Source organism: Chiloscyllium plagiosum, chromosome 25 (assembly GCF_004010195.1).
Source record: "Chiloscyllium plagiosum isolate BGI_BamShark_2017 chromosome 25, ASM401019v2, whole genome shotgun sequence".
Classification (NCBI taxonomy): domain Eukaryota; kingdom Metazoa; phylum Chordata; class Chondrichthyes; order Orectolobiformes; family Hemiscylliidae; genus Chiloscyllium; species Chiloscyllium plagiosum.
In genome coordinates this window covers 22,571,776-22,594,334 of record NC_057734.1, presented here as the reverse complement: position 1 = coordinate 22,594,334, position 22,559 = coordinate 22,571,776, and the positions used below count along the sequence as shown (strand labels likewise).

The 22,559-nt window shown below is 41.0% G+C and overlaps 1 protein-coding gene across 2 annotated transcripts in view; it reads left to right on the top strand.

Moving 5' to 3' along the window:
- LOC122562636 (rasGAP-activating-like protein 1) overlaps window positions 1-22,559 on the top strand; it is a 270,514-nt gene that overhangs the window by 121,979 nt on the left and 125,976 nt on the right. For both annotated transcript variants that reach the window (XM_043715652.1, XM_043715650.1), the window contains exons 8-9: window positions 4,864-4,955; window positions 12,406-12,523. In XM_043715652.1, coding sequence (XP_043571587.1) covers window positions 4,864-4,955; window positions 12,406-12,523 — 210 coding nt within the window. The remainder of the gene's footprint in view (window positions 1-4,863; window positions 4,956-12,405; window positions 12,524-22,559) is intronic.

Here is a 22,559-nt window from a genome sequence, read left to right as displayed (position 1 = left end):
TTGCCTTTATTAGCTGAGGCGTACAGTGTAAGGGCATGGGAGGTTATGATGGAACTGTTTAAAACTGGGTTAGGTCACAACCAGAGTATTGTGTGCAGTTCTGGAATCCACATTATGTGATAGAATGGAAGAGGGCACAGAGGATAGTGACCAGAATGTTGCCTGGGTTAGAGAAATTCAGTTATGAAGAGAGATTGGACAAGTTGGAGTTGTTTTTGAAACAACCCCACAGAGGCTGGTATCCCGTTACCAAGTCACCATTTATTAACACTTGAACAGCCCTTGCCTCTAATACTACCTCTTCAGAGTCAGCTCTCAGTGTACCAAAATCTCTGACTCTCCTCTTTTTATCTGTCAGCCAGGGCACCCTGATTGGACCAGATTAACAGCCCCAGTCAGGAAACTCATATTCTATGAGGTCCATCTGGCTGACCTCATTACAATCACTACAGTTTCTCTCTCAGCAGAGGAGACTGAGAGGCGACATAACTGAGATGTGTGGTATAGTTAAGATAGACAGGAAGTAATTTTGATGGAGGGATCAATGGCTGGGGGCATAGATTTAAAGTAAGGGATTGGAGGTTTATACAGGAGGTATGAGGAAAATGTTTTTCAATCAGTGGATTGAAGGGCAGAGTCTAGAAGCAGAAACTCTCATACCATTTAAGAAGTAATTAGATGTGCACTTGGGATACCAAGATATACAAGGCCTGGCCAAATGCTGAAAAAATGGGATTAGAATAGTTATAGAGTCAGAGAGTCATGCAGCACAGAAACAGACCCTTCAGTCCAACCAGTCCATTATCCCAGACTAAATTAGTTGTGTCTTGTTTTTGACCGGCACGGACATGATGGGCCAAAGGGCCTTTCTCAGTGCTGCAGCTCTCTATGACTAATCACCCTGAAACAAACCTTAGTTATAGGATAAACCTCCATCTGTCTAGCTCTAATTTTAACCACTTCCCTTATCCCTATCACTATCTTTTGCTTTCTAAAGTTAACACATGCACAAAATGGAGCTCGAACAATCAGGTGTTGATGAATTTTGTTCCCTTAGCACTGATGTATCTCCCTCCCTCGTTACATGCTTAGTCCAAACGATGCTCTGCAGTTTTGACATCTTGTGGGATTCCTAGTTAAGCTTCAGGATACATAGCTCTTACATTTTTAAAGTTGAAAAGTGTGGCGCTAGAAAAGCACAGCAGGTCAGGCAACATCCGAGGATCAGGAGAGTAGATATTTCAAGCATAAGCCCTTCATCAGGAATGTGGAGGGGGAAGGGGGCTGAGAGATAAATAGGAGGGTGGGGATAGGGCTGGAGGGAAGGTAGGTGGTTGCGGATGGGGGGGTGATTGTGATAGGTCGGTGGGGAGGTTGGAGCAGATAGGTGGGAAGGAAGATGGACAGGTAGGACAGGTCAAAAGGGTAGTGCCGAGTTGGAGGGTTGGATCTGGGATGAGGTGAGGAAGGGGAGATTGGAAACTGGTGAAGTCGACGATGATGCAGTCTGGTTGGACATTTTTATGACTATTATTGTTACTTGACTTCATTCTTAATCCATCCACCAGAAAAAAGCATTTATCCATCCCACTGTCAGGGCTAGAAGATTTCATTAATACTTTCCTAGCCTGCCTACTGAACGTCATCTGACTTTTTCAAAAATCTACTGTGTGAATCCTTCAGATTGCCCAAACCTATTGATCTATACAGCTCTCTCAATCCTAAAGTATCTCATTCAAAGTCCTCTTAACAGCCGTACACCCATGCTCTCTGGCCGCCACATATTGGCCTTCTACATGTCTTTTGATCCCCTCCATCCCATGACACCAAAGAGGAAAGATCCTTCGTCACGTGTGCTCTATCTGCCTTTCTTGACTCCTTTGCCCCATTACTGCTCTCTAACTGTAGCAATTTCTGTAAACCTGTCTCTTTGAAAAAAATTAAGTCTTACAAGGAGGTTATATATTTTTCAATTTTCTTATGGGGACATTTTTATGTTAAATGCCAATGCAAATGCAAGTTCTTTCCTATAAACCACTGAGGCTGAACGTAAAAAAAATTTTTACTTTTGTGTCATTCATATTCATTTTGTCAAGTGCAAGAAAAATGATCTCTCTCACAGTATGCTATTCTTGTAACCCATGAGCTCCATATGCTCCTCCTCAGTGTGGCTACATTTGGTTGAATCAAAATGATGGATAATTCATTGCCACTGATTGGCAACATTATCTGAAGAATGTCAAAGCCTTCTGCTGCGTCAGTGGGGGACTGAGTGTCTCCAGTTGTCTGCTCCAGTAATATGTCAGTAAGATTTGTCATTCCTGCAGAAATTGGGCCTAACCAAGTACAATTTGTGGAACCCACAGTTGGTCAGCTAAAGATCAGAGGCTGATCTGAAAAACAGTCTGAACCTAAAAAGCCCACACATTGAAAGTAATCTCCAATGTCATCAGAACCTAAGGGATAAGAATAGAGTCCCCTTTCTTTATTTGTATTACTTCAGTTCCCCAATTGCACCAGTAATTTGCACATTTTAGTTTTAACATAGTTTTTGGACTAGTATTTATTTTCTGTTCCTAATAGCATTTGAGAAAGTGGTGGTGAACCACATGCCTGAACTGCTGCAGTCCGTTTGGTATATGTAGACCCACAGTGCTGTCAGGGAGGGAGTTTTAGGATTTTCACCCATCAACCATGAAAGAAAGGTGACAGATTTCCAAATCAGGATGGTGGGTGACATGAGGGGAGTTTGGAATGTTGCTCCATTGGACTTGTTGCCTTTGTAAATTCTCGAGGTCATAAGTTTGGAAGGTGCTTGTTGAAGGGTGTTTGAGTTGCTGTGGTGTATCTGACATACACAGTACACACTGCAGTCACAGTGTACCGATGGTGGAGGCAATGAGTCTTTACGATGGTAAATAGGGCTCTGTGTACGAGATGGTCTGCTGCAGTCATCCAGGCAATTAGAAAATATGCCATCACCTTGCTGATTTGTGCCTTGCAGGTGGTGCAAACTTTAGGGAATCAGGAAATGAGTTCCTTTACTGGACTCGTAGTCTCTGAACTGCTCTTGTTGCTGTGATATTGATGTGACTGGTCCAGCTAAATGTCTGATCAGTGGTAATCCCTGAGAGTGTTGATTGTGGGAGATAGTGATAGTCATGCTCGTGATGCCAAGGAATGATGGTTAGAATTTGTCCTTTTGCAGGTGGTCATTGCCTGAGACAGGTCTGTTGAGAATGTAACTTGGTATTTATTTGCAGACTATTTGCAGGCTGCACTGGTTCACTGTAAAATCGGAAGGAATTTTATTGCAGCTTGCAGATCCTGTGAATTGGAGTGTAAATGGACCACTTCAGTGTAAAAGTTGTACCAGTCTTGTCTACTTTGTTGTATTCTAATCTTGCTTCATCCTTTCTGTACCATGCAATAAAAAAAGGTGTGGTTCATGCTGGACTCTTCTATCTCATTAGTCTGCAACTCCTACGAACTGAAATAACTGATCTGATGAATCCTGTAAGTATTCCTACTAAAATATAGCTGCAATTTTCCAATAGAATCTAATAGAATAATTGCAGTTATTATTCATTTGCAGGATTCTAATTTTCAAATTTCCTGAGATTTAGTCAGTACTGAAATGCAGAAGTAACTTGCTCTAAATATCTATGTAGTATGAGAAGAAAATAGAACACTTGTGAACTAAATTTTCACGTTTTCCTTGATTAGTCTAGCACTCAAGTTTATGTTTTAAAGTTGCTCTCAGGAGCTGGTCACTGCTAATTAGTTACAGCCAATGTTGCCCATAATCTGGATGTAGGTTTGCTTGTTGAGTTGGAAGGTTCATTTTCAGACATTTCATCACCATACTAGGTAACATCTTCAGTGATCCTCCGGATGAAGCACTGCTGATGTTTCATGATTTCTATTTATATGTTTGGGTTTCTTTGGGTTGGTGATGTCATTTCCCATGGTGATTCATTTCCTGTTCTTTTCTCGGGGGGTGGTAAATGGGTCCAAGTCAATGTGTTTGTTGATAGAGTTCCGGTTGGACATGCATGAGAATTCCTAGAAGCATGGCATTCTAACCGGAAATCTATCAACAAACACATTGACTTGGATCCCATTTACCAGCCCCTGAGAAAAAGAACAGGAAATGACATCACCATAGAAATGAAATCACCACAAAAATGACATCACCAACCTAAATAAACCCTAATATGTAAAATAGAAAGCAGGAAACATCAGCAGTGCTTTGTTCGGAGGCTCACTAAAGATGTTACCTAGTATGGTGACGAAACGTCTGAAAATGAACCTTCTAGCTTAGCAAGCAAACCTACATCCAGAACCTCAACCTGAGCTACAAATCTCAAAACTCATTGCCCATAATCCTTGTGAGGGACATGGTTCCTCACAAGGATTATTGTGAGGAATTCCAGGATTGGAACTACATGTCCAAGTTACATGTCTAAGCTTGGAGGTACTTGTAGGGGACCTTGAAGTCATTGGTTTTGCTACTCTTGTTAAAGACAGGAGGTGCTATTCAACCGAGCTCAGCGTGTTGGTGCAATACATCCTCTAGGCAGAACACACTGAAGCCCTAGTTACCATGAAGAATGTGGTAGTGAGCTGCTTTCTTGAACCACTGTTTCCACTGAGGTAATAGATAGATCCTGAGGCCAGTGATCAATGTACTCATAAAACAGACTGCTCTGTTGTAAGTGGTTTTGAGCTTCCAGATGTCATTGCAGCTACAAGTAGAAACATTAGATCAACACCAACTAGTTTACGTTCATAGCTGTGTTTTCACTGCTTGTTCTTGTTTGTACACATGCAAAGCAATATACCTATTTCTTTGCTAAACAGGTTGACTTCAATCTAGATGCCCTTTTGAAGACTCAAGTGACCAAGGGTTGGTTTAGATTGTTGCCTTTTGAAAAAAATGAAGACGATGAAGGGTAAGTAGTTCCTGTTAATTCGTGGCTTTGGAATTCTGCTGTCACATGTAGATGATTATGTTTTAGCCATAAGGCATGTATACCATTATAACCTTGTCACAAAGCTAAGTGGCATAACTTGCACATGGCTGGTAACAGGTGAACTTCAAAATACGGTCAGCGATATTATTGTGTGAACAAATTCTTTTCAAAAGGTGAGTAATCCATGTTGGATCAAATGGAATTCAACTGTTTCTATGAACTAAATGCATTTGATCCAATAATTCCACCTCTTTTTGGTTAATTTCAATCTCCAGTTTCATGCCTTGTATCAAAGCCATCTGTCTCTATGTTAATCAGTAGCATACCTCATTTCTTGATTTTTAACGGTTCATTCATGGAATGTGGGCAATGTAGATTAGGCCAGTAATTATTGCTCATCCCTAGTTACCATGAAGATGTTGGTAGTGAGCTGCTTTTTAGAACCATTGCATTCAATGGGGTGTTGTTTGGCACACTGCGTTGGGAGTGTAGTTCCAGGATTTTGACCCAGTGACCATGAATGAACAACAGTACATTTCCAATTCAAGATGACACGTTGCTTGGAAAGAAATGTTTGAGTTCCCAAGCATTCAAAGTTACTCCTTTGAAAGTACCATCTGATAGCTCTGTTGATGATTTCTTACATAACTATGGTAATAATTGAGAGAAATTGATAGGGCAGTAACTGTCAGGGCTGGACTTACCCTATTTTTGGAAACATGACATACTGGGGAAATCTTCCACATTGTCTAGTAGATGTCAATGTTGTAGGTGTACTATGAACAACTTGGCTTCGGATATGGCTAGTTCCAGAACACAAATCCTCAATGCTATTGCCAGAATGTTGTCAGGCCCCATTGCTTTTGCAGTATCCAGTGTCTTTAGTCATGTCTTGATAACATATGGAGTGAACCAAAATGTACAGGGCATTGATGAGGCCACTTTTAGAATTTTGTGTGTAATTCTGGTCTCCTTCCTATTGGAAAGATGTCATGAAACTCAAAAGTGTCAGAAAAGATTTATAAGCATTTAACCAGGGTTGGAGGATTTGAGCTATAGGTAGATGCTGAATAGGCTGGAGTTGTTTTTCCTTGAGCATCAGAGACTGAAAGGGTGTCCTTATAGAGGTTTATAAAATCATGAGGGGCATAGATAGGGTAAATAAACAAGGTCTTTGGGGTGGAGGAGTCCAGAACTAGAGGGCATAGATTTAGGGTGAGAGGGGAAAGATATAAAAGGGACCTAAGGGGCAACTTTTTCATGAAAGGGGTGGTGCGTATATGGAATGAGTTGCCAGAGGAAGTGGTGGAGGCTGGTATAATTACAACATTTCAAAAGTATCTGGATGGGTATATGAATAGGAAGGGTTTAGACGGATATGTGCCACATGCTGGCAAATGGGACTAGATTAGGTTGGGATATCTGGTTGACATGAATGAGTTGGACCAAAGGGTCTGTTTCCATGCTGTACATCTCTATGACTCTATGACCGTAAGTGGGTCATTCTGCTCATCAAGTTTGCACCACAATGATCTACTTCTCAAACCCATTCTCCTGCCTTCTTCTCGGAACCCGTGGGCCCCTTACTAATCGAGAACCTATCTATCTCTGTCTTAAATACAGTCAGCCTTCTGTGACAATGAGCTCCAAAGATTCACCACCCTCTGAATGAAGAAATTCCTCCTCATCTCAGATGGATCAAATACCTAGCATATCTGATTGAAGATGGATGCAAATGCTTCAGCCTTGTCTTTTTTGCACAGATGAGCTGGGCTCCTCTGTTAATGAGGATGGGATATATGTGGAGCCTCCTCCCTCAATGAATTCCTTAATTGTCCACTATTATTTACATTTGGGTGTGGCAGGATTGCAGAACTTAGTTTGTTGAACTAATTTATTCTGTTTGATTTCCAATAGTTTCTTCCAGGTGCCTATTACCATGAGTATAAAACCATCAACCTACTTAACATGATACTTGATTTAATTCTAATTCTGCACGATTTCTCCGAATTTTTGAATCCTTCATATTGTGAACAATTTCAACCACTTTTTAATTGGCAGAGAAATGTGAGCAATGCAGTCCCATTTCCATCAGGCATGACCAGTGAGCAAGGCCTTGTGTTGGGAACATATTCTTGTAGAATCATCCCGTATGTATCTTCTTTGACTTTCATAGTGACATTTATACTCAACACCCCAGAAAAGGTATAATTAGTCTTATTCAGAATAACACCATCAGCTCATCATCACCTTTTCTCTCTATTTAAACTCTGTTCCTCTGCTAATCAAACCTATTGTATGCTTGCCTTTCATGAAATTGGACAGGTATTTTTTGTCTGCTATTCTCCTAACAAGAATAGGATAATTCTGCAAAACTGAATCCATCCCTTTTTCACTTGAAATGATACTAAAGTTGTTCTCTTTGGAGCAAAAGGGATCTTGGAGAAATTTATTGGAGTTGTACAAGACACCGACAGCTCAACAAGGGAAGGCTGTCCCATTAGTTGATGGCACAAGAATTAGGTGACCCGGGTTTCTTAAAAAAAAGTTGGATGGGCACTTGAGAGAAAGTGCAGATAGAAAGGGGGAATGGGACGGATTGCTCTATAAAGGCACACGATGGGTCTAGGGGCAGAATGGCCTCCTTTCATATTGTTATGGGTCTTTGACCAAATGGTTTAAAAGAATAGCATCTTCGAGGTTTTATTGTCTGGGTTGTTTTGGGGTCCTGCTGGAGTAATTTTCCATTGGAATACTCTGTAAAGCTTCTGGGAAATTGTATGAATGAAATTTATAATCACTAAGTGATTCTGAACCCAATTGGTTTAAACAGGAAAGATGATTCTCTAAGCTTGCCTAGCTGATGGGGAGTGCCTCCAGTGAGGAGTGCATGTTGAAATACAGGTGCAGACAATGTACTACTTTCCCGTCATTACTTCAAATGGTCAGAAGCAGTTTTCTAATATTTCCAGTCACTGGGTGAGGCTGGCTGTAAAACCTCAAAATTTCCTCCATGGAGCCATATTTATGTTTTGGACTGTGATACATTAAAGGTGACATTTTAATAGAAACATAGGAAAATGAATAGGCCATTCAATGCCTCAATCCTGTTTTGTCACTGAAAGTAAATCACTAGACAATAGACAATAGGAGCAGGAGTAGGCCATTTTGCCCTTCGAGCCAGCACCACCATTCATTATGATCATGGCGGATCATCCACAATCAGTATCCTGTTCCTGCCTTATCTCCATAACCTTTGATTCCACTACCTTAAAGAGCTACATCCATCTCTTTCTTAAAAGTATCCGGAGACTTGATCTCCATTGCCTTCTGGGGCAGAGCATTCCATACATCCACCACTCTCTGGATGAAGAAGTTTCTCCACAACTCTGTTCTAAATGCCCTACCCCTTATTTTTAAACTGTGTCCTCTGGTTCTGGACTCACCCATCAGCAAAAACATGCTTCCTGCCTCCAGAGTGTCCAATCCTTTAATAATCTTATACGTCTCAATCAGAACCCCTCTCATTCTTCTACACTCAAGTGTATACAAGCCCAGTCGCTCCAATCTTTCAACAAATGATAGTCCCGTCATCCAGGAATTAACCTCCTGAACCTACACTGCGCACTCTCAATAGCCAGAATGTCCTTCCTCAAATTTGGAGACCAAAACTGCACACAATACTCCAGGTGTGGTCTCACCAGGGCCCTGTACAGCTGCAGAAGGACCTCTTTGCTCCTATACTCCATTCCTCTTGTTATGAAGGCCAGCATGTCATTAGCTTTCTTCACTGCCTGCTGTACCTGCATGCTTGCTTTCATTGACTGGTGTACAAGAACACCTAGATCTCGTTGTACTTCCCCTTTACCTAACTTGACTCCATTTAGATAGTAATCTGTCTTCCTGTTCTTGCCACCAAAGTGGATAACCACACATTTATCCTCATTAAACTGCATCTGCCATGTATCTGTCCACTCACCTAGCCTATCCAGGTCACCCTGTATTCTATTAACATCCTCCTCACATTTCACCCTGCCACCCAGCTTTGTGTCATCAGCAAATTTGCTGATATTACTTTTAATGCCTTCATCTATATCATTAATGTATATTGTAAACCACTGTGGTCCTAGCATTGAACCTTGTGGTATTCCACTGGTCACTGCCTGCTTTTCTGAAAGGGACCCATTTATCACTACTCTTTGCTTCCTGTCAGTCAGCCAATTTTCTATCCAAGTCAGTATTTTGCCCTCAATACCATGTGCCCTAATTTTGCTCACTAATCTCCTATGTGGGACTTTATCAAAGGCTTTCTGAAAGTCCAGGTATACTACATCCACTGCCTCTCCCTTGTCCATCTTCATAGTTAAAGCCTCAAAAAATTCCAGAAGGTTAGTCAAGCACGATTTTCCCTTCGTAAATCCATGCTGACTCTGACCTATCCTGTTACTGCTATCCAAATGAGTCGTTAATTCAGCTTTTATAATTGACTCCAGCATCTTTCCCACCACTGATGTCAGGCTAACTGGTCTAAAATTCCCTGTTTTCTCTCTCCCTCCCTTCTTGAAAAGTGGGACAACATTAGCCACCCTCCAATCCATAGGAACTGATTATGAATTGATAGAACATTGGAAATTGATTACCAATACATCCACGATTTCTAGAGCCACCTCCTTAAGCACCCTGGGAATCAGACCATCAGGTCCCGGCCTCTTATCAGCCTTCAGACCTAACAGTCTATCCAACACCATTTCCTGCCTAATATAATTCCTTTCAGTTCATCCATTACACTAGGTCCTTCAGCCACTACTACATCTGGGAGATTGCTTGTGTCTCCCCCAGTGAAGACAGATCCAAAGTACCTATTCAACTCTTCTGCATTTTGCTTGTTCCCCATAATAAATTCACCCATTTCTGTCTTTAAGAGCCCAATTTTAGTCTTAACCATTTGTTTTCTTTTCACATACCCCAAAAAGCTTTTGCTATCCTCCCTTATATTTTTGGCCAGTTTGCCTTCGTACCTCATTTTTTTTCTCTGCGTATTGCCTTTTTGGTTATCCTCTGTTGCTCTTTAAAAGTTTCCCAGTTCTCCAGTTTCCCACACATCTTTGCTATGTTATATTTCTTCTCTTTTACCTTTATACAGTCCTTAACTTCCCTCGTCAGCCATGGCCGCCCCTGCCTCCCCTTAGGATCTTTCTTCCTCTGATCTGAACCACAACCCCATCAATCTATTTTTGATCCATATCCCTTGATGCATACCATAAGACTCTCCATAACTTCAATTGACCTGAATTTCACAACTTAATGGAAGTAAATTCCAGATTTCAACCACCCTTTGTGTAACCCTTATTTCCTAATATTGCTTTTCTGTTTGAGATGTCCCCATCAGAACCTTCTTTAAATTGTTTTAAATACCTTGGTTTGATTGTCTCTCAGCCTTTTAAATTCAAGGTGATTCAAGCTATGTTTATGCAGCATGTCCTCATAATTTAACCCTTACTTAAGTTTCCATGTGATTGTGGAAAATCTGATCTCTACCTTTTAGTACAATCGAACACTGGACGAAATCTGTGTTCAATTGGACCATAACCACACTACCCTTGTTTTCTGAGCCTCATGAAGTGAAGTCCAATATTCTATTTTATCTCAAACTCACTTTTAAACCAAAATATACACCAATTACCCTCTCATGATTGGCCCCTCAACAAGAGAAACAGCTGCTGTCTATTCACTCTGTCCATGCCCCTCATAATCTTATACACCTCAAACATACCTTCCCTCAGTCTTCTCTGTTCTAAAGAAAACAGTCCAAGCCTATCTATTTTCTCCTTATAGTTCAGTTTCTCCATCCCAGTCAACATCCTGGTGAACCTTGTCTGTATCTGCTGTACTTTTGAAATCTGTGCTGACTACATTTTTTTTAGTCGTAGGTATTCTCCTCTTCTCTCATTTAGTGGGCATTTCATTACTTTTCTTGCCAGTTAAGATAAATTAACTGGTCTATAATTCGCTAAATGTGCCCTGTCTCTCCTCTTAAATATAGGTATAATGTTAGTATCCCCTAGTCCTTTGGCTGTAAACTTTCTTGAATAAATTATTAAATATATGTAGGAGTGTCTCTGCTATCTCTTTTCTTGATTCTTTTAAAACGTGGAGATGCAATCCATCCAAACTGGGGTTTTATCCTCTTAATTTGATTGTTTCATTTAATGCATCACATTTTTAAAATCTAAACACACTTATCTCATTAGCTGAAAATGTGTTACTGGAAAAGTGCAGCAGGTCAAGCAGCATCCAAAGAGCAGGAGAATCGACGTTTCGGGCATGAGCCCTTCTTCAGGAATGAGGAAAGTGTGCCAAGCAGGCTAAGATAAAAGGTAGGGAGGAGGGACTTGGGGGAGAGGTGTTGGAAATGGATAGGTGGAAGGAGGTTAAGGTGATGGTGATAGGCCAGAGTGGGGGTGGGGACGGAGAGGTCAGGAAGAAGATTGCAGGTTAGGAAGGTATCTTAGCCTGCTGGATACACTTTCCTCATTCCTGAAGAAGGGCTCATGCCCAAAATGTCGATTCTCCTGCTCCTTGGATGCTGCCTGATCTGCTGCGCTTTTCCAGCAATACATTTTCAGCTCTGATCTCCAGCATCTGCAGTCCTCACTTTTTCCACACTTATCTCATTAGTTATCTTATCATTCAATGTAATGCTGACCTGTTATCTCTCTGGTGACTATTTACGCAAAATAATTAGTTAATATTTCTGTAAACTCTTTATTTTTATCTGCAATGTTTTCATCATGACTTCTCCACTAATGGTCTCACTGTCATCTCATTCTTCACCTTCTACTGATGGGTCTATAAAATATTTTGTGAGTTAATTCTATGTTCCCTGATGGCATAGCTCCTCTTTCCCTTTCTTTATTTTTCTCTTAATCTCTTTGTGTTCTCTCTTACTATCCACTGTCGTCTGTCTACTTAATGTATGCCTCTTTCCGTACTCTCAATTGTTGTCTCGTACCTTTATTCATCAATAAAGTCTCAATAGTTTTAATTTCTTTCCTTTTAATGCAGAATATTTTTCCTGCGCTGTTATTGAAAACTGTTCTAACCCTTGCCCATTGTTGGTCTACTTTGCTGTTTGCAGATATTGTGGCCCGTTTTGTTTTCACAAGTTCTATTCTCAGCTCATCAAATGTGTTCAATGTACTGACATAATTCTTAGTTATACTTGCATCCTCTAGATCATCCTAATGTGTGATGTATTCTGGTCACTATGCTCTAGATGGTCTACATCAGTACTTAAAACAGAATGCAGAACTTCATGTATAAATCCTGAGCAATTACATAAGACATACCTACAAAGGTCAGTGATATCTTTTACCAACTCCAGATGGAAAGTGTCAATGTCATTGTCGTATTATCTGTATTTTCACAGTGGTAAATTAGGAGCATTGCGATTAAAAGTCAGGTTGGCAGAGGACCGGATATTACCATCAATGTACTATCAGCCACTGATCGACCTCTTGGTGGAACCTGTGATCTCTCCTGCCAAAGTGAGTATCTGATACTCTGTCCTGTTAACACATTGAAATGGATGTAAAATAAACTAAATAATTTCCATTCGGTGTTGGTGTGCCAGAGTTTATCAAGTTTCAATTCAAATGGTTCATCTTAACTCAGTTAAATAAACTTATTGAAAGATTGTGTGACCATGATGCTGCTAGCTTAATGTCTCTGTAAACTAATTCTTATTCCTCCGAACACAGTTTCAAAATGCTAGTGGCAAATAACAACACTTCCTGCATGAGTTGTGGTGAAGTTATTTTGTATAACATGGACAGAGAGTCCAGCACGACTTTGTTAATTGTATGTTGCATCTGATAATCTCATTGACTTTTCCAAGGATGTCAAGGGAGTGCCTGTGGGTGTTCCATTTTGTGGCTTTCTGGAAGGCATTTGACGAAGCTCCATAAAGCAGATCATGAGCAAAACATGAGAATGCCCTGAAATAGAGGCAGTTATTTGACTTTGGTTTATAATTAGGTGACAGGTAGGAATCAGAATGGGGGTAAAGATATATACTCAGGTGTGAGAAATGGTATTCTGCAGTCTCAACTTTTCACCATTTTGTATAATCAATTAGATGAAGATATGACTAATTGCATGGGACCAAAATTAATTATGGTGCAAATGGTATCGGAATCTTTTAAAGGGACACAGAGTGTCCCAAATAAGTTTGATGAACTGAATGACCTCCATCTACGTCTTTATGATTCTTTGATTCTAAGTGAATGGGAAAACCTAAGTTCAAGATGGAGAGGTGTGTGGTAATCCATTGGAAAGGATGAAAATGCTGCCAGGTCAGCAGGTCAGAAACAAAATGGAGTAGACTTTCTGTGGCCTGAATCAGAGGTTTTGTAGATACTCCATGAGACTGTGAGTCGAGTGGATTTAGTAGAACTCAGGAACAAATTAAGATGGCAGTCCACTTAAAGAAAAGTATCTAATACATGACTCAGAGCCCTTGGCAGAACAATCTCCCTTAACGTGCCTCACATCTCAGATATTTGATAACCCACTGCATGTAACAAGAAAGTGGATTGTACACCCAAAGTCTGAAGTTGCTCAAATTATTTGGACCAGATTGCCCTAGTTGATGCAAACTGCAACTGATGCGAGTATTGATTCTACCTGGAGCAGTGTCTGAGAGAGAATTCATAGAGGAGTTTGACAGAGTGAACGGCTGGAGTTTTGGTTTGGGTTTGGATCAGGTGAGTCAAGTCCACCTCCTCCCATCCAATTACAGCTTTAACTCTGGCCTGAAGTTGCTCAGGTTACCAATTTCTCTGTGAACGCTGTTTACAAAGGACAATCAGGCTGTAAACCTGATTGCCATTCCATTTTTTTACCTCACACTCAGGTTGGCTGGTTCTCCTTGAAAAGCCTGGCTGCTTCTTTGAGATGAGAAACTGACAGATTCAGGATGAGAGAGAATCCATCCTCCTGGGACCAAGGGCCTGCCAGAGGAGCCTCTGTGATCTATTGCTTCACCATCACCTTCATCCCAGTGCCCCTGATCCCACCACAGGATTCTGACCTCCGCATGCCCACCAGCAGCAGGCTTCTAACCCAGGCTTCCTATGAGCGATTGCTGGCCACTCCACCCCCTTTGCAGATTTAACAGATCCTGCAATCTTCCTCAGCGGGCTCGCTGCCACACCGAACATACACTGTACAGCCCCACTGCACTTGGGAGTCAATTATGTAAAGTGTAGAGTAAAGCATATCAGAACATGGTAGACAGGGAATGTACACATAATTAATTATTTCTCCTTCCATTTTACTTGTTCTTTGTTGTATTTTTCTGTCAAACCGATTTCCACAGATATTTCTCATGTATTCCGTAGGATGTAGCAGATGGCTGGAGGGATACTCATAGGGTTTTGGATGACTGCGTAAAATGACTGGATTCTGAGCATGTACTGGAGCCTTGGGCGAAGGTCCAAACTTATATCATTTCTTATGCACATAAGTGATGGATACATTTAGGACTTGCTGTTTCTTTAATGATTTTTATTGGCATGTTCCCTTGCTGTCAGTTATTCTATGAGGAGAGCAGTTTTTGATGTCAACCATATTGACAGACCAATTCCAGTTGGCAAAAAAGCTCACTCCATTTAGAGAGAGGAATCTTACTAGAGTATGGCATCTGGCCAAAGTTGAAATTGTTTTAAGGGATAAGAAGAGTGCTACATTGAATAAACAATTCACTTATAAGTGCAATATTATTCATATATCTGTCAGGTAGCTGACATAAGGAACTCAGGAACAAATTAAGATGGCAGTCCACTTAAAGAATTCACATCATTTTATAAAAGGGGAATGAAAGTTTATTGGATTGGATTGGATTCTGAAAGCTGATTAATATTCGGACGTGCACTGGCAATGTTTTTATTCCTCTTTTACCTATTGTTTGCCTTTTCATTTACATTGGACTTTTCAGTTTCCTCCTAATTGAGGTGAACATATAACTTACGCTGATACTTGGGATGTAGTTGCCAATCTGTGGCTTGTGGAAAAAGTGAGGACTGCAGATGCTGAAGAATCAGAGTTATATCCTTGAAGAAGCTCTCTTCCTCCTTCTACATTCCTGAAGAAGGGCTTATACCCGAAACGTCGATTTTTCTGCTCCTTGGATGCTGCCTGACCTGCTGCGCTTTTCCAGCAACACATTTTGGAATCTGTGGCTTGTGGTCAGGTGTAGTTTGCTGCCATTAATCATCCTAACTACGCTGAGTCTAAGAGCTGTTTTAATTATCTGTGATCGAGGGTACTCTACTCGAGAGACTTAACAAGAAGAGGAACTTGTCTGACATAACATAATAGATATAGATACAATTAAGATTAACTAGTTTGGCACAGTTAGAACTATCAGGTACCAAACATGTCATGTCTATATCCATCAGAACCTCATCCAAGACAAAATGTTTCTCTCGCCAAAAGACTGTATGACACAATCAGATTGGGTGGAGCAAATGCAACTCCGACATTAACTCATTCAAAATCATTCCCTCACACAACAGTAACCCTCCAGGAAAGCTGAATGGTACACTGTGCTTGGCACAGAGCAAGAACCTGAGCCCTGGTTTATGTAGGTAGATGTAAAAAAAATCCCATAACACTACTCAATGAAGAGAAGACAGTTATGCTAAGGTCTTGACCAGTAGCCTTCTCTGAACCAGAGCCCCCAAAATAGTCAGTTATGTCATTAATAATCAAGACGATAGAAGCTGGAAATGCTTACTAGATCTGGCAGCATCTGTTTAAAGAGGAGCAGAGTTTAAGGATGAATGTTTCCTTTAAAAACTTATTCACAGCATGTATTAATGACTGGCTGGGCCAACACTTATTGCCCATCTCCCATTGCCCTTGAGAAGATGGTAGTGATCTACATTGTTGACCTGCTGCAGTCCATGATATGTAGGGGCACCCACAATACTGTTAGAAAGTGAATCCCAAGATTTTGACCCAGCAACACCAAAGCAATGTTGGTACAATTCCTTCATTTAGAACTCACAGATGGTAGTGTTACCATGTGTCTGCTGCCCTTGTCCTTCTAGATGGTGAAGGTTGTGAGTTTGGAAGGTGCACATGAAGGAGCCTAAATTTCTACATTTGAGCATCTACAACTTACACTTCAGAATTTCACCAAGGCTCCTCACACAACAACTTCCAAACTCACAACCACTAGAAGAAGGAGAGCTACAGGTACTTGGGTACATCACAACCTGCAGGTTCCCCCCCCCAAGCTGCTCTCCATCATGATTTGGAAGTATGTGCCATTCTTGCATTGTGACAGGGTCAACATCCTGGAACTCCCTCCCTCGCAGCATTATGCGTCTATCGACAGCATTGGACAGCAACGGTTCAAAAAGGTACCTCACCACCATCTTCTCAAGGGCAACTGGGAATTGGTAATAAATGCTGGCCCAGCCAGTGACGCCCACATCCCATGAATGAATAAAAATAAACTTCACCTTCTGTCATCCTGCTCATTCATTCAACTGCCAATTACCTAAAATTGCTATCAAGATTGAAGACTGATTCTGGGTGTGAGTAAGTTAGGCTGATGCTGCACTGCAGTGCTGATTGATGCCAGCTTTCCAGTGGTGCTGTCCTTTGGATGAGTCATTAAACTGAGCCCCTTGGCAGGATCATCCAAGAACTGGGAGTGGGGAGTTTTGGGCTGTGCCACACATTCAGAGGGGAGGCAGGATCTCCCCCATGATACCGCCAGGAGGCAAACATGCAAGAATTGGCTGATGGGGGATGTGGTGAATTCAGGAAGAGGGGCATGCTGTTGGCATAGTATAATCAGAGGGTCAGTGTTATTTATTGATTAATCTAGCTTTAGAGAGATTGATGAGCCAATGCTGAGATCAATCAATAACAAGCTTCTTGGGACGTTGCCCAGCTTTACACAATTCTATCTTCCACTGCTGAAGTCATGATCAAAATCCATCTTACACCCACATTTTTCACTGATGTATTCTCTGACATCATTATGGGAAGTGCAATGCACAAGTTCCCAACCATAAAGCTTATAGCCACGTTCCTTCAGCCAGCAGCACTGCAATCTTGTAACATCATCCTGAGAGAAGTGGCCACTGTAAGGCAGCAAGGGAAGGGTGGGAGAGAGTTACCTTTTGCAGGATTAAAGTAGGCCTCTGGCTTCACTCCACCCCATTTCTTCCTTGCCAGGGAATCACAGGAAGATATTTTCCTTGGAGCTGGTTGACTCCCTACACAATGGTATGAGAACTCAACCTAGCAACATGCCAACAGCCAAGGAAGTAGAGAGGGGCCCTGGCCGGTCTGCTATTCCTGCCTCTGGGTAGATCACCTACTGCCAGGGCATCTTCCAGGCACTTCCCAAATGACGTTTTGGCACATCAAAGTCTCCACCACCTCCCACAACCTGCCACATGCTGACTAATAAAAATCCTTCGTCCATCTCTCTCAGCTCGAGAGTCTCAATGGTGAATGCCTATGTTCATGTTGAGGCAGGTTTCAAAACTCCTATGGCCTACTGAAGAAAAAGTGCAGAGTTTCTAATCCTCTCTGACACTTCTGTAAACAACACATTCAAAAACACATTCTCTCCCATTCATGACTTTGCTATGTGTGTGACCTTGCTGGTTTTACTTATGTGCAACTGTGACTTCACCCCATTCATTGAATGAGGATGTTGCCCAATGTCCTAATAATGGAATTAAACACTGTTTAAATATAATTTATTTCTGTAATCTTACGTTGCACAAATTCTAAATATTTTTCATCCTGGTAATTACTACTTTTCCAATTCGTCACTTCCCACCCACACAATTATGGCCACACCTGCCCCAGTCTCTAACTTATACATTAAATAACTTGCTTCAACATGTCACATTGATCATTCCTTATGAATGTACATACCTCCCATGAGCAATGCCACTGGAGTGTGTGATTAAGTAAAATATATTTATATTTATGTATACATAAGGAGTTTCCAATGATTCTGATGCAACAATGGGCACAAATTCCATGTGCATTAGTTATGTTAAAACCATGGACTTATTTATAAGGAAATGCATTTATTGATTTGCTAGACATAGCATAAAGGGGAAATACTCCCATTGCTGATTAATGCCCCTTCCAAATTGTCAGGTAATTTTAGATGGTGAAATATAGCTTATTTCTGCAGCCTGTGTTTAAAGTAGAAAGGTGGGAAGTTTAGACATCCTGGTAAAAGAAGTAGTTCATTGTCTATATTTTAATCTGAATTGACATCAACTCAGGCCACTTTGAGGTTTGTTGGATCTCAAGGGCAAAGTCCTTACAGTTGGGACCAGAGACGTCATTTCATTTTTCACCACCAAGGTAAGGGGATGGGGGAGGTCAATCAACCTTTATTGATGCCATCTAATTTTCATTTCACTGACTTCAAATGAAATCCAGAGTTTTAATAATTGTACAACGTAATTAATATCTGAAACTGCTCACAGAGGAAATAAATCTCTACGGAATAGTTTCCATCAGATTTGCATTGTCAGGAAAACACTGTTGTAAAATGAACACCACGTTTTACAGAAATATTTGTGTTGATTGATGCAGAGTGTTTGCAATTTTTGGCCATCTGTTGTATTAGTTTGCATTGATTTGATTAGTAAAGGTTTGTTCAACTAGGTCCCATTGTCCACTTTTCAAAGCCTTCTGTCGGATCTGGAATGAATACCTGGTATTCTTTCTAAAAACAAAAAAAGTGCTGATTTATCTAATTAGAAATATCTATACTAAATTAAATGTATCATTAAATCCATCGACAGTGATAGAGTGATGCTGGGACCTGTGATTGTGGCTGAGTGGTTAAGCCATTAAATAGTAATTCATTGTGCTCCCTCAGTGCACACTCAGTCTTGCCGGCTACATTTCTCTCCATTCCTCACTCAGTCCCATGCTGCTGATTTATGTGGCCTCTTTGTGAAGGGCTCAGAGGACCTCCTGGTGGGTATGCTCTGGGCTTGGACAAAGTAGCCTTCCACATGTCCCGCTGCAGGACTGGATGTCCAAGAAAGGTGTGTTCCTAATGTGACCAAACTTTCATCTTTTACCAATGGCAGGTGGTCAATGTGGGAGAGATTGCAAGACATATGATGGGTAGAAATTGAAGCTTCTGCCATCACGATGTGCAGCCCCAGCACTACAATGTGCAGGTTGCCACAGAACTCAGTCTTCATGGCTGGATAGTTCAATAGGCTGGATAGCCAGTGCTATCAGATTGGTGCTAACAACATTGGGTTTGATCTTCATTCTGGCATGGATTCAGGATCTACCTCTTGCCTTTCTAGTGTGGATATTGCAGCGCAGTGGGTCAGATCTGCATTTGTCCGGAGACTGAAGAAAATGATACATCACCCAAGGGTTGAATTTCTTTAAAACTTTCAGACTGACTAAACTCTTCTTGAGGAAGAATTGTTTGGAACTGTAGCTTTAATAAGTGAAGTGACTGATAGTGCAATAATCTGCTATCACAGTCGGAATCCTCATAACAGAACTGAAAGGGCATGGAATGACTGGAGAGCTTAGGAAAGGCTGTTAGTGGCTGCCTTGGTTAGAAGGTAACTCCAAAGTTAATTACAGTTACAGAGTAAACAGACAGAAGAAGACATACTAGCTTGATTAAGATTGGGGTTACCAACTGTACAATTTGAAGTGAATTTCAAAGAATCACATAATTGTTATGAGCAATCTATTTCGTGCTATATTCCTGCTTTCTACCTGTAACGCTGTACATTATTGATCCTCAATTAATAATTTAATTCTGTTTTGAATGCCCTGATGGGCCCTTTCTCTACCACGTAGACCCTATCTTTACTCATTACATGGAAAGACTTTTCCTCATATCACTTTTGCTTCTTTCACTAATTAATTTAAATAAGTGTTCTCTCATTTTCGATCTTTTCACAAGAGTGAACACCTATGTATTTAATCTGTCCAGACTTTTCATGGTTTTGAATAGTTCAAATCTTCTTTCAGCTTTCTGTTCTCTTAGGAAACCAGTCTCTGCTTCTCCCATCTATTTTCATAACTGAAATTCTACATCTCTGAAATCAATCTCACTAATCTCTTTTGCACTCACTAAAATGTCTTTACATTCTTCCTAAAGTCCAGAACCCAAAATTGGTTACAATTCTCCAGTTTAGTTCCTTGTACTCTTTTTGTGAAAAGGCCATAATGTTTGCGATCCTCCTGTCTCTGGCACCACCCTGAAGTTTAAGGAAGACTGAATAATTATTGGCTGGACCTCCACTGTTTCCATTCTCACTTCCCTTAGTGTCCTTGAATGCATTTGCAGCCTATCTAATAACTCTTTCTTAATTCTGAATCCTTCTAGCAATGGAACGTCCTCTTTCTCTCCATGGTCTGTTGCATCTTCCTCTTTGCTAAAAACAGATGTGATTCAGCAATTCGATATTTCAACCATGCCGTCTGGCTCCATGTATAAATCCCCTTTTAGGTCACTAATTGGCCTCACTCTACCTTTTATTGCACTTGACTATTTAAATATCTAGTGAGGACTTTGGATTTTCCTTTTAAGTTAACAGCCAGTATCTGTTCACACTCCCTCTTCGCTTCATTTTCTTACTGCCCTTCTGAACCTTCTGTATTCAGCCTGGTTCTCGATTGTGTTTTAAAACTTGTCATAAACACTTCTTTAAAATCTTTATCATCATTTCTGTCTCTTTTGTCATTCAGGGAGTTCTGAATTTGTTCGCTGTATGTTTCCCTTTGAGGGAAGAGACTTGAGTGTTCTTGAATCATTTCTTCTTTTGAAGGTAGCCCTTTTCAGGCAAAATAATCAGTCGTACAGGAGTGAACTGGTCAAAGACCCCGTAGTATTCAAAGGAATGATCTCTTTAGTATTAAAGCAAAATGTCATGGATGATGCAGCAAGTCTGAAATAAAAACAGAAGATGGAAATGTTCATCAGGATAGACAGCATTTGTGGAGAGAGTGACAGAGTTGACGCTTTATTTCAATAACCTCTTATCAGTAGACAGCAGCATTGACTGACTCCTGGGATTAGCTGTGGGCTGATGTGGAACATGGGAAAGTTCTTCTTTCATTTCTTTATGAGTCAGAGAGATGTACAGCACAGAAACAGACCCTTTAGACCAACTGGTCCATGCTGACCAGGTATTCTAAATTAATCTCGTCCCATTTGTCAGCATTTGGCCTATATCCCTCTAAACCCTTCCTATTGATGGAGCCATCCAGATGCCTTTTAATTATTGTGACTGTACCAGCCTTCACCACTTCCTCTGGCAGCAGGTTCCAATAATGCATGAAAAAGTTACCCCCTTAGGTCCCTTTAAAATCTTTCCACTCTCACCTTAAATCTAAGCCATCTAATTTTGGACTCTGCTACCCTGGGGAGTTCACCCTATCTCTGTCCCTTATGATTTTATAAACTCCCATAAGGTCACCCCTGAGCCTCTGACACTCTAATTTCTGGAGCAATTTAACATCACCCTCCCTGCAAATAGGGGAAATTTGTATTAGATTGGAACATAAGGAATTAAAAACCCAAACATTGGGTGGAGGGGGTAATGCGGTGTGTGTGTGTGCGCAAGAGATGGGGAGAAAGTGTGTGGCCAAGCTGCCAGCAGGAGGCAGGCTGGGAATTTAAAATTACAGTCAAGCTGGTAGATACATTGTCTTTCACGATTTCAAGTTTAATGTTGACCTGCCATATTCCTTTACCCTTACCCTTTGCCTATAAAGCTGTAAATGGTAACACTGCAAGTATTAAACAGATGATTGTTGTTAATTGACTGGGTAGGTAAGAAGGGGGACTCTGTGAAGCTGGTGTGTGGGTGGAACTGTAAGACTGAGTAATTAATAAACTCTATAAATAAAGATATCTTTCATTCTGTCTCTTGGGTTTGGTTTGACAGTCAGTGCCCTCCAGTTGGTTAATGGTAGGGTAGGAACAGGGAATCTAAGCTCTGTTTGGATACTCTTCAACCCTTCCCATCCTCATCCCAGTTGTCCCACAAATTTTCTTATCTTGTAGGTGGCAATGGCCTAGTAGTATAATCACTGCTCTGTTAATCCAGTGACCTAGGTGTGTTCAGGGGACCCAGGTTCAAACCCTGCCATGTCAGGTGTGGAATTTAAATTCAATAAAGACTATGAAATGAATGGTCTAATGATGACCATGAAATCATTGCCAATTGTTGGTAAAAACCCATCTAGTTCATTAAATTCCTTCAGGGAAGAATATCTGTTATCCTTACCCAGTCTGGCCTACATGTGACTCCAGAACCACGGTAATGTGGTTGACTCTTAACTGCCCTCTGGACATTAAATGCTGGCTGAGCCAGAAATGCCTACACTCTCATGAATGAATCAAAACAAGGCTCCAGCCTTTGACCTTGCGTACACCCCTCACCTTCAGGAGTCTCTGGTTTTTAATCCCTGGAATCCCAGGCTCCGCTGACCACCTTCACCCCAGTGATCTCTGATTCATTCCCTGATTTGTGACCT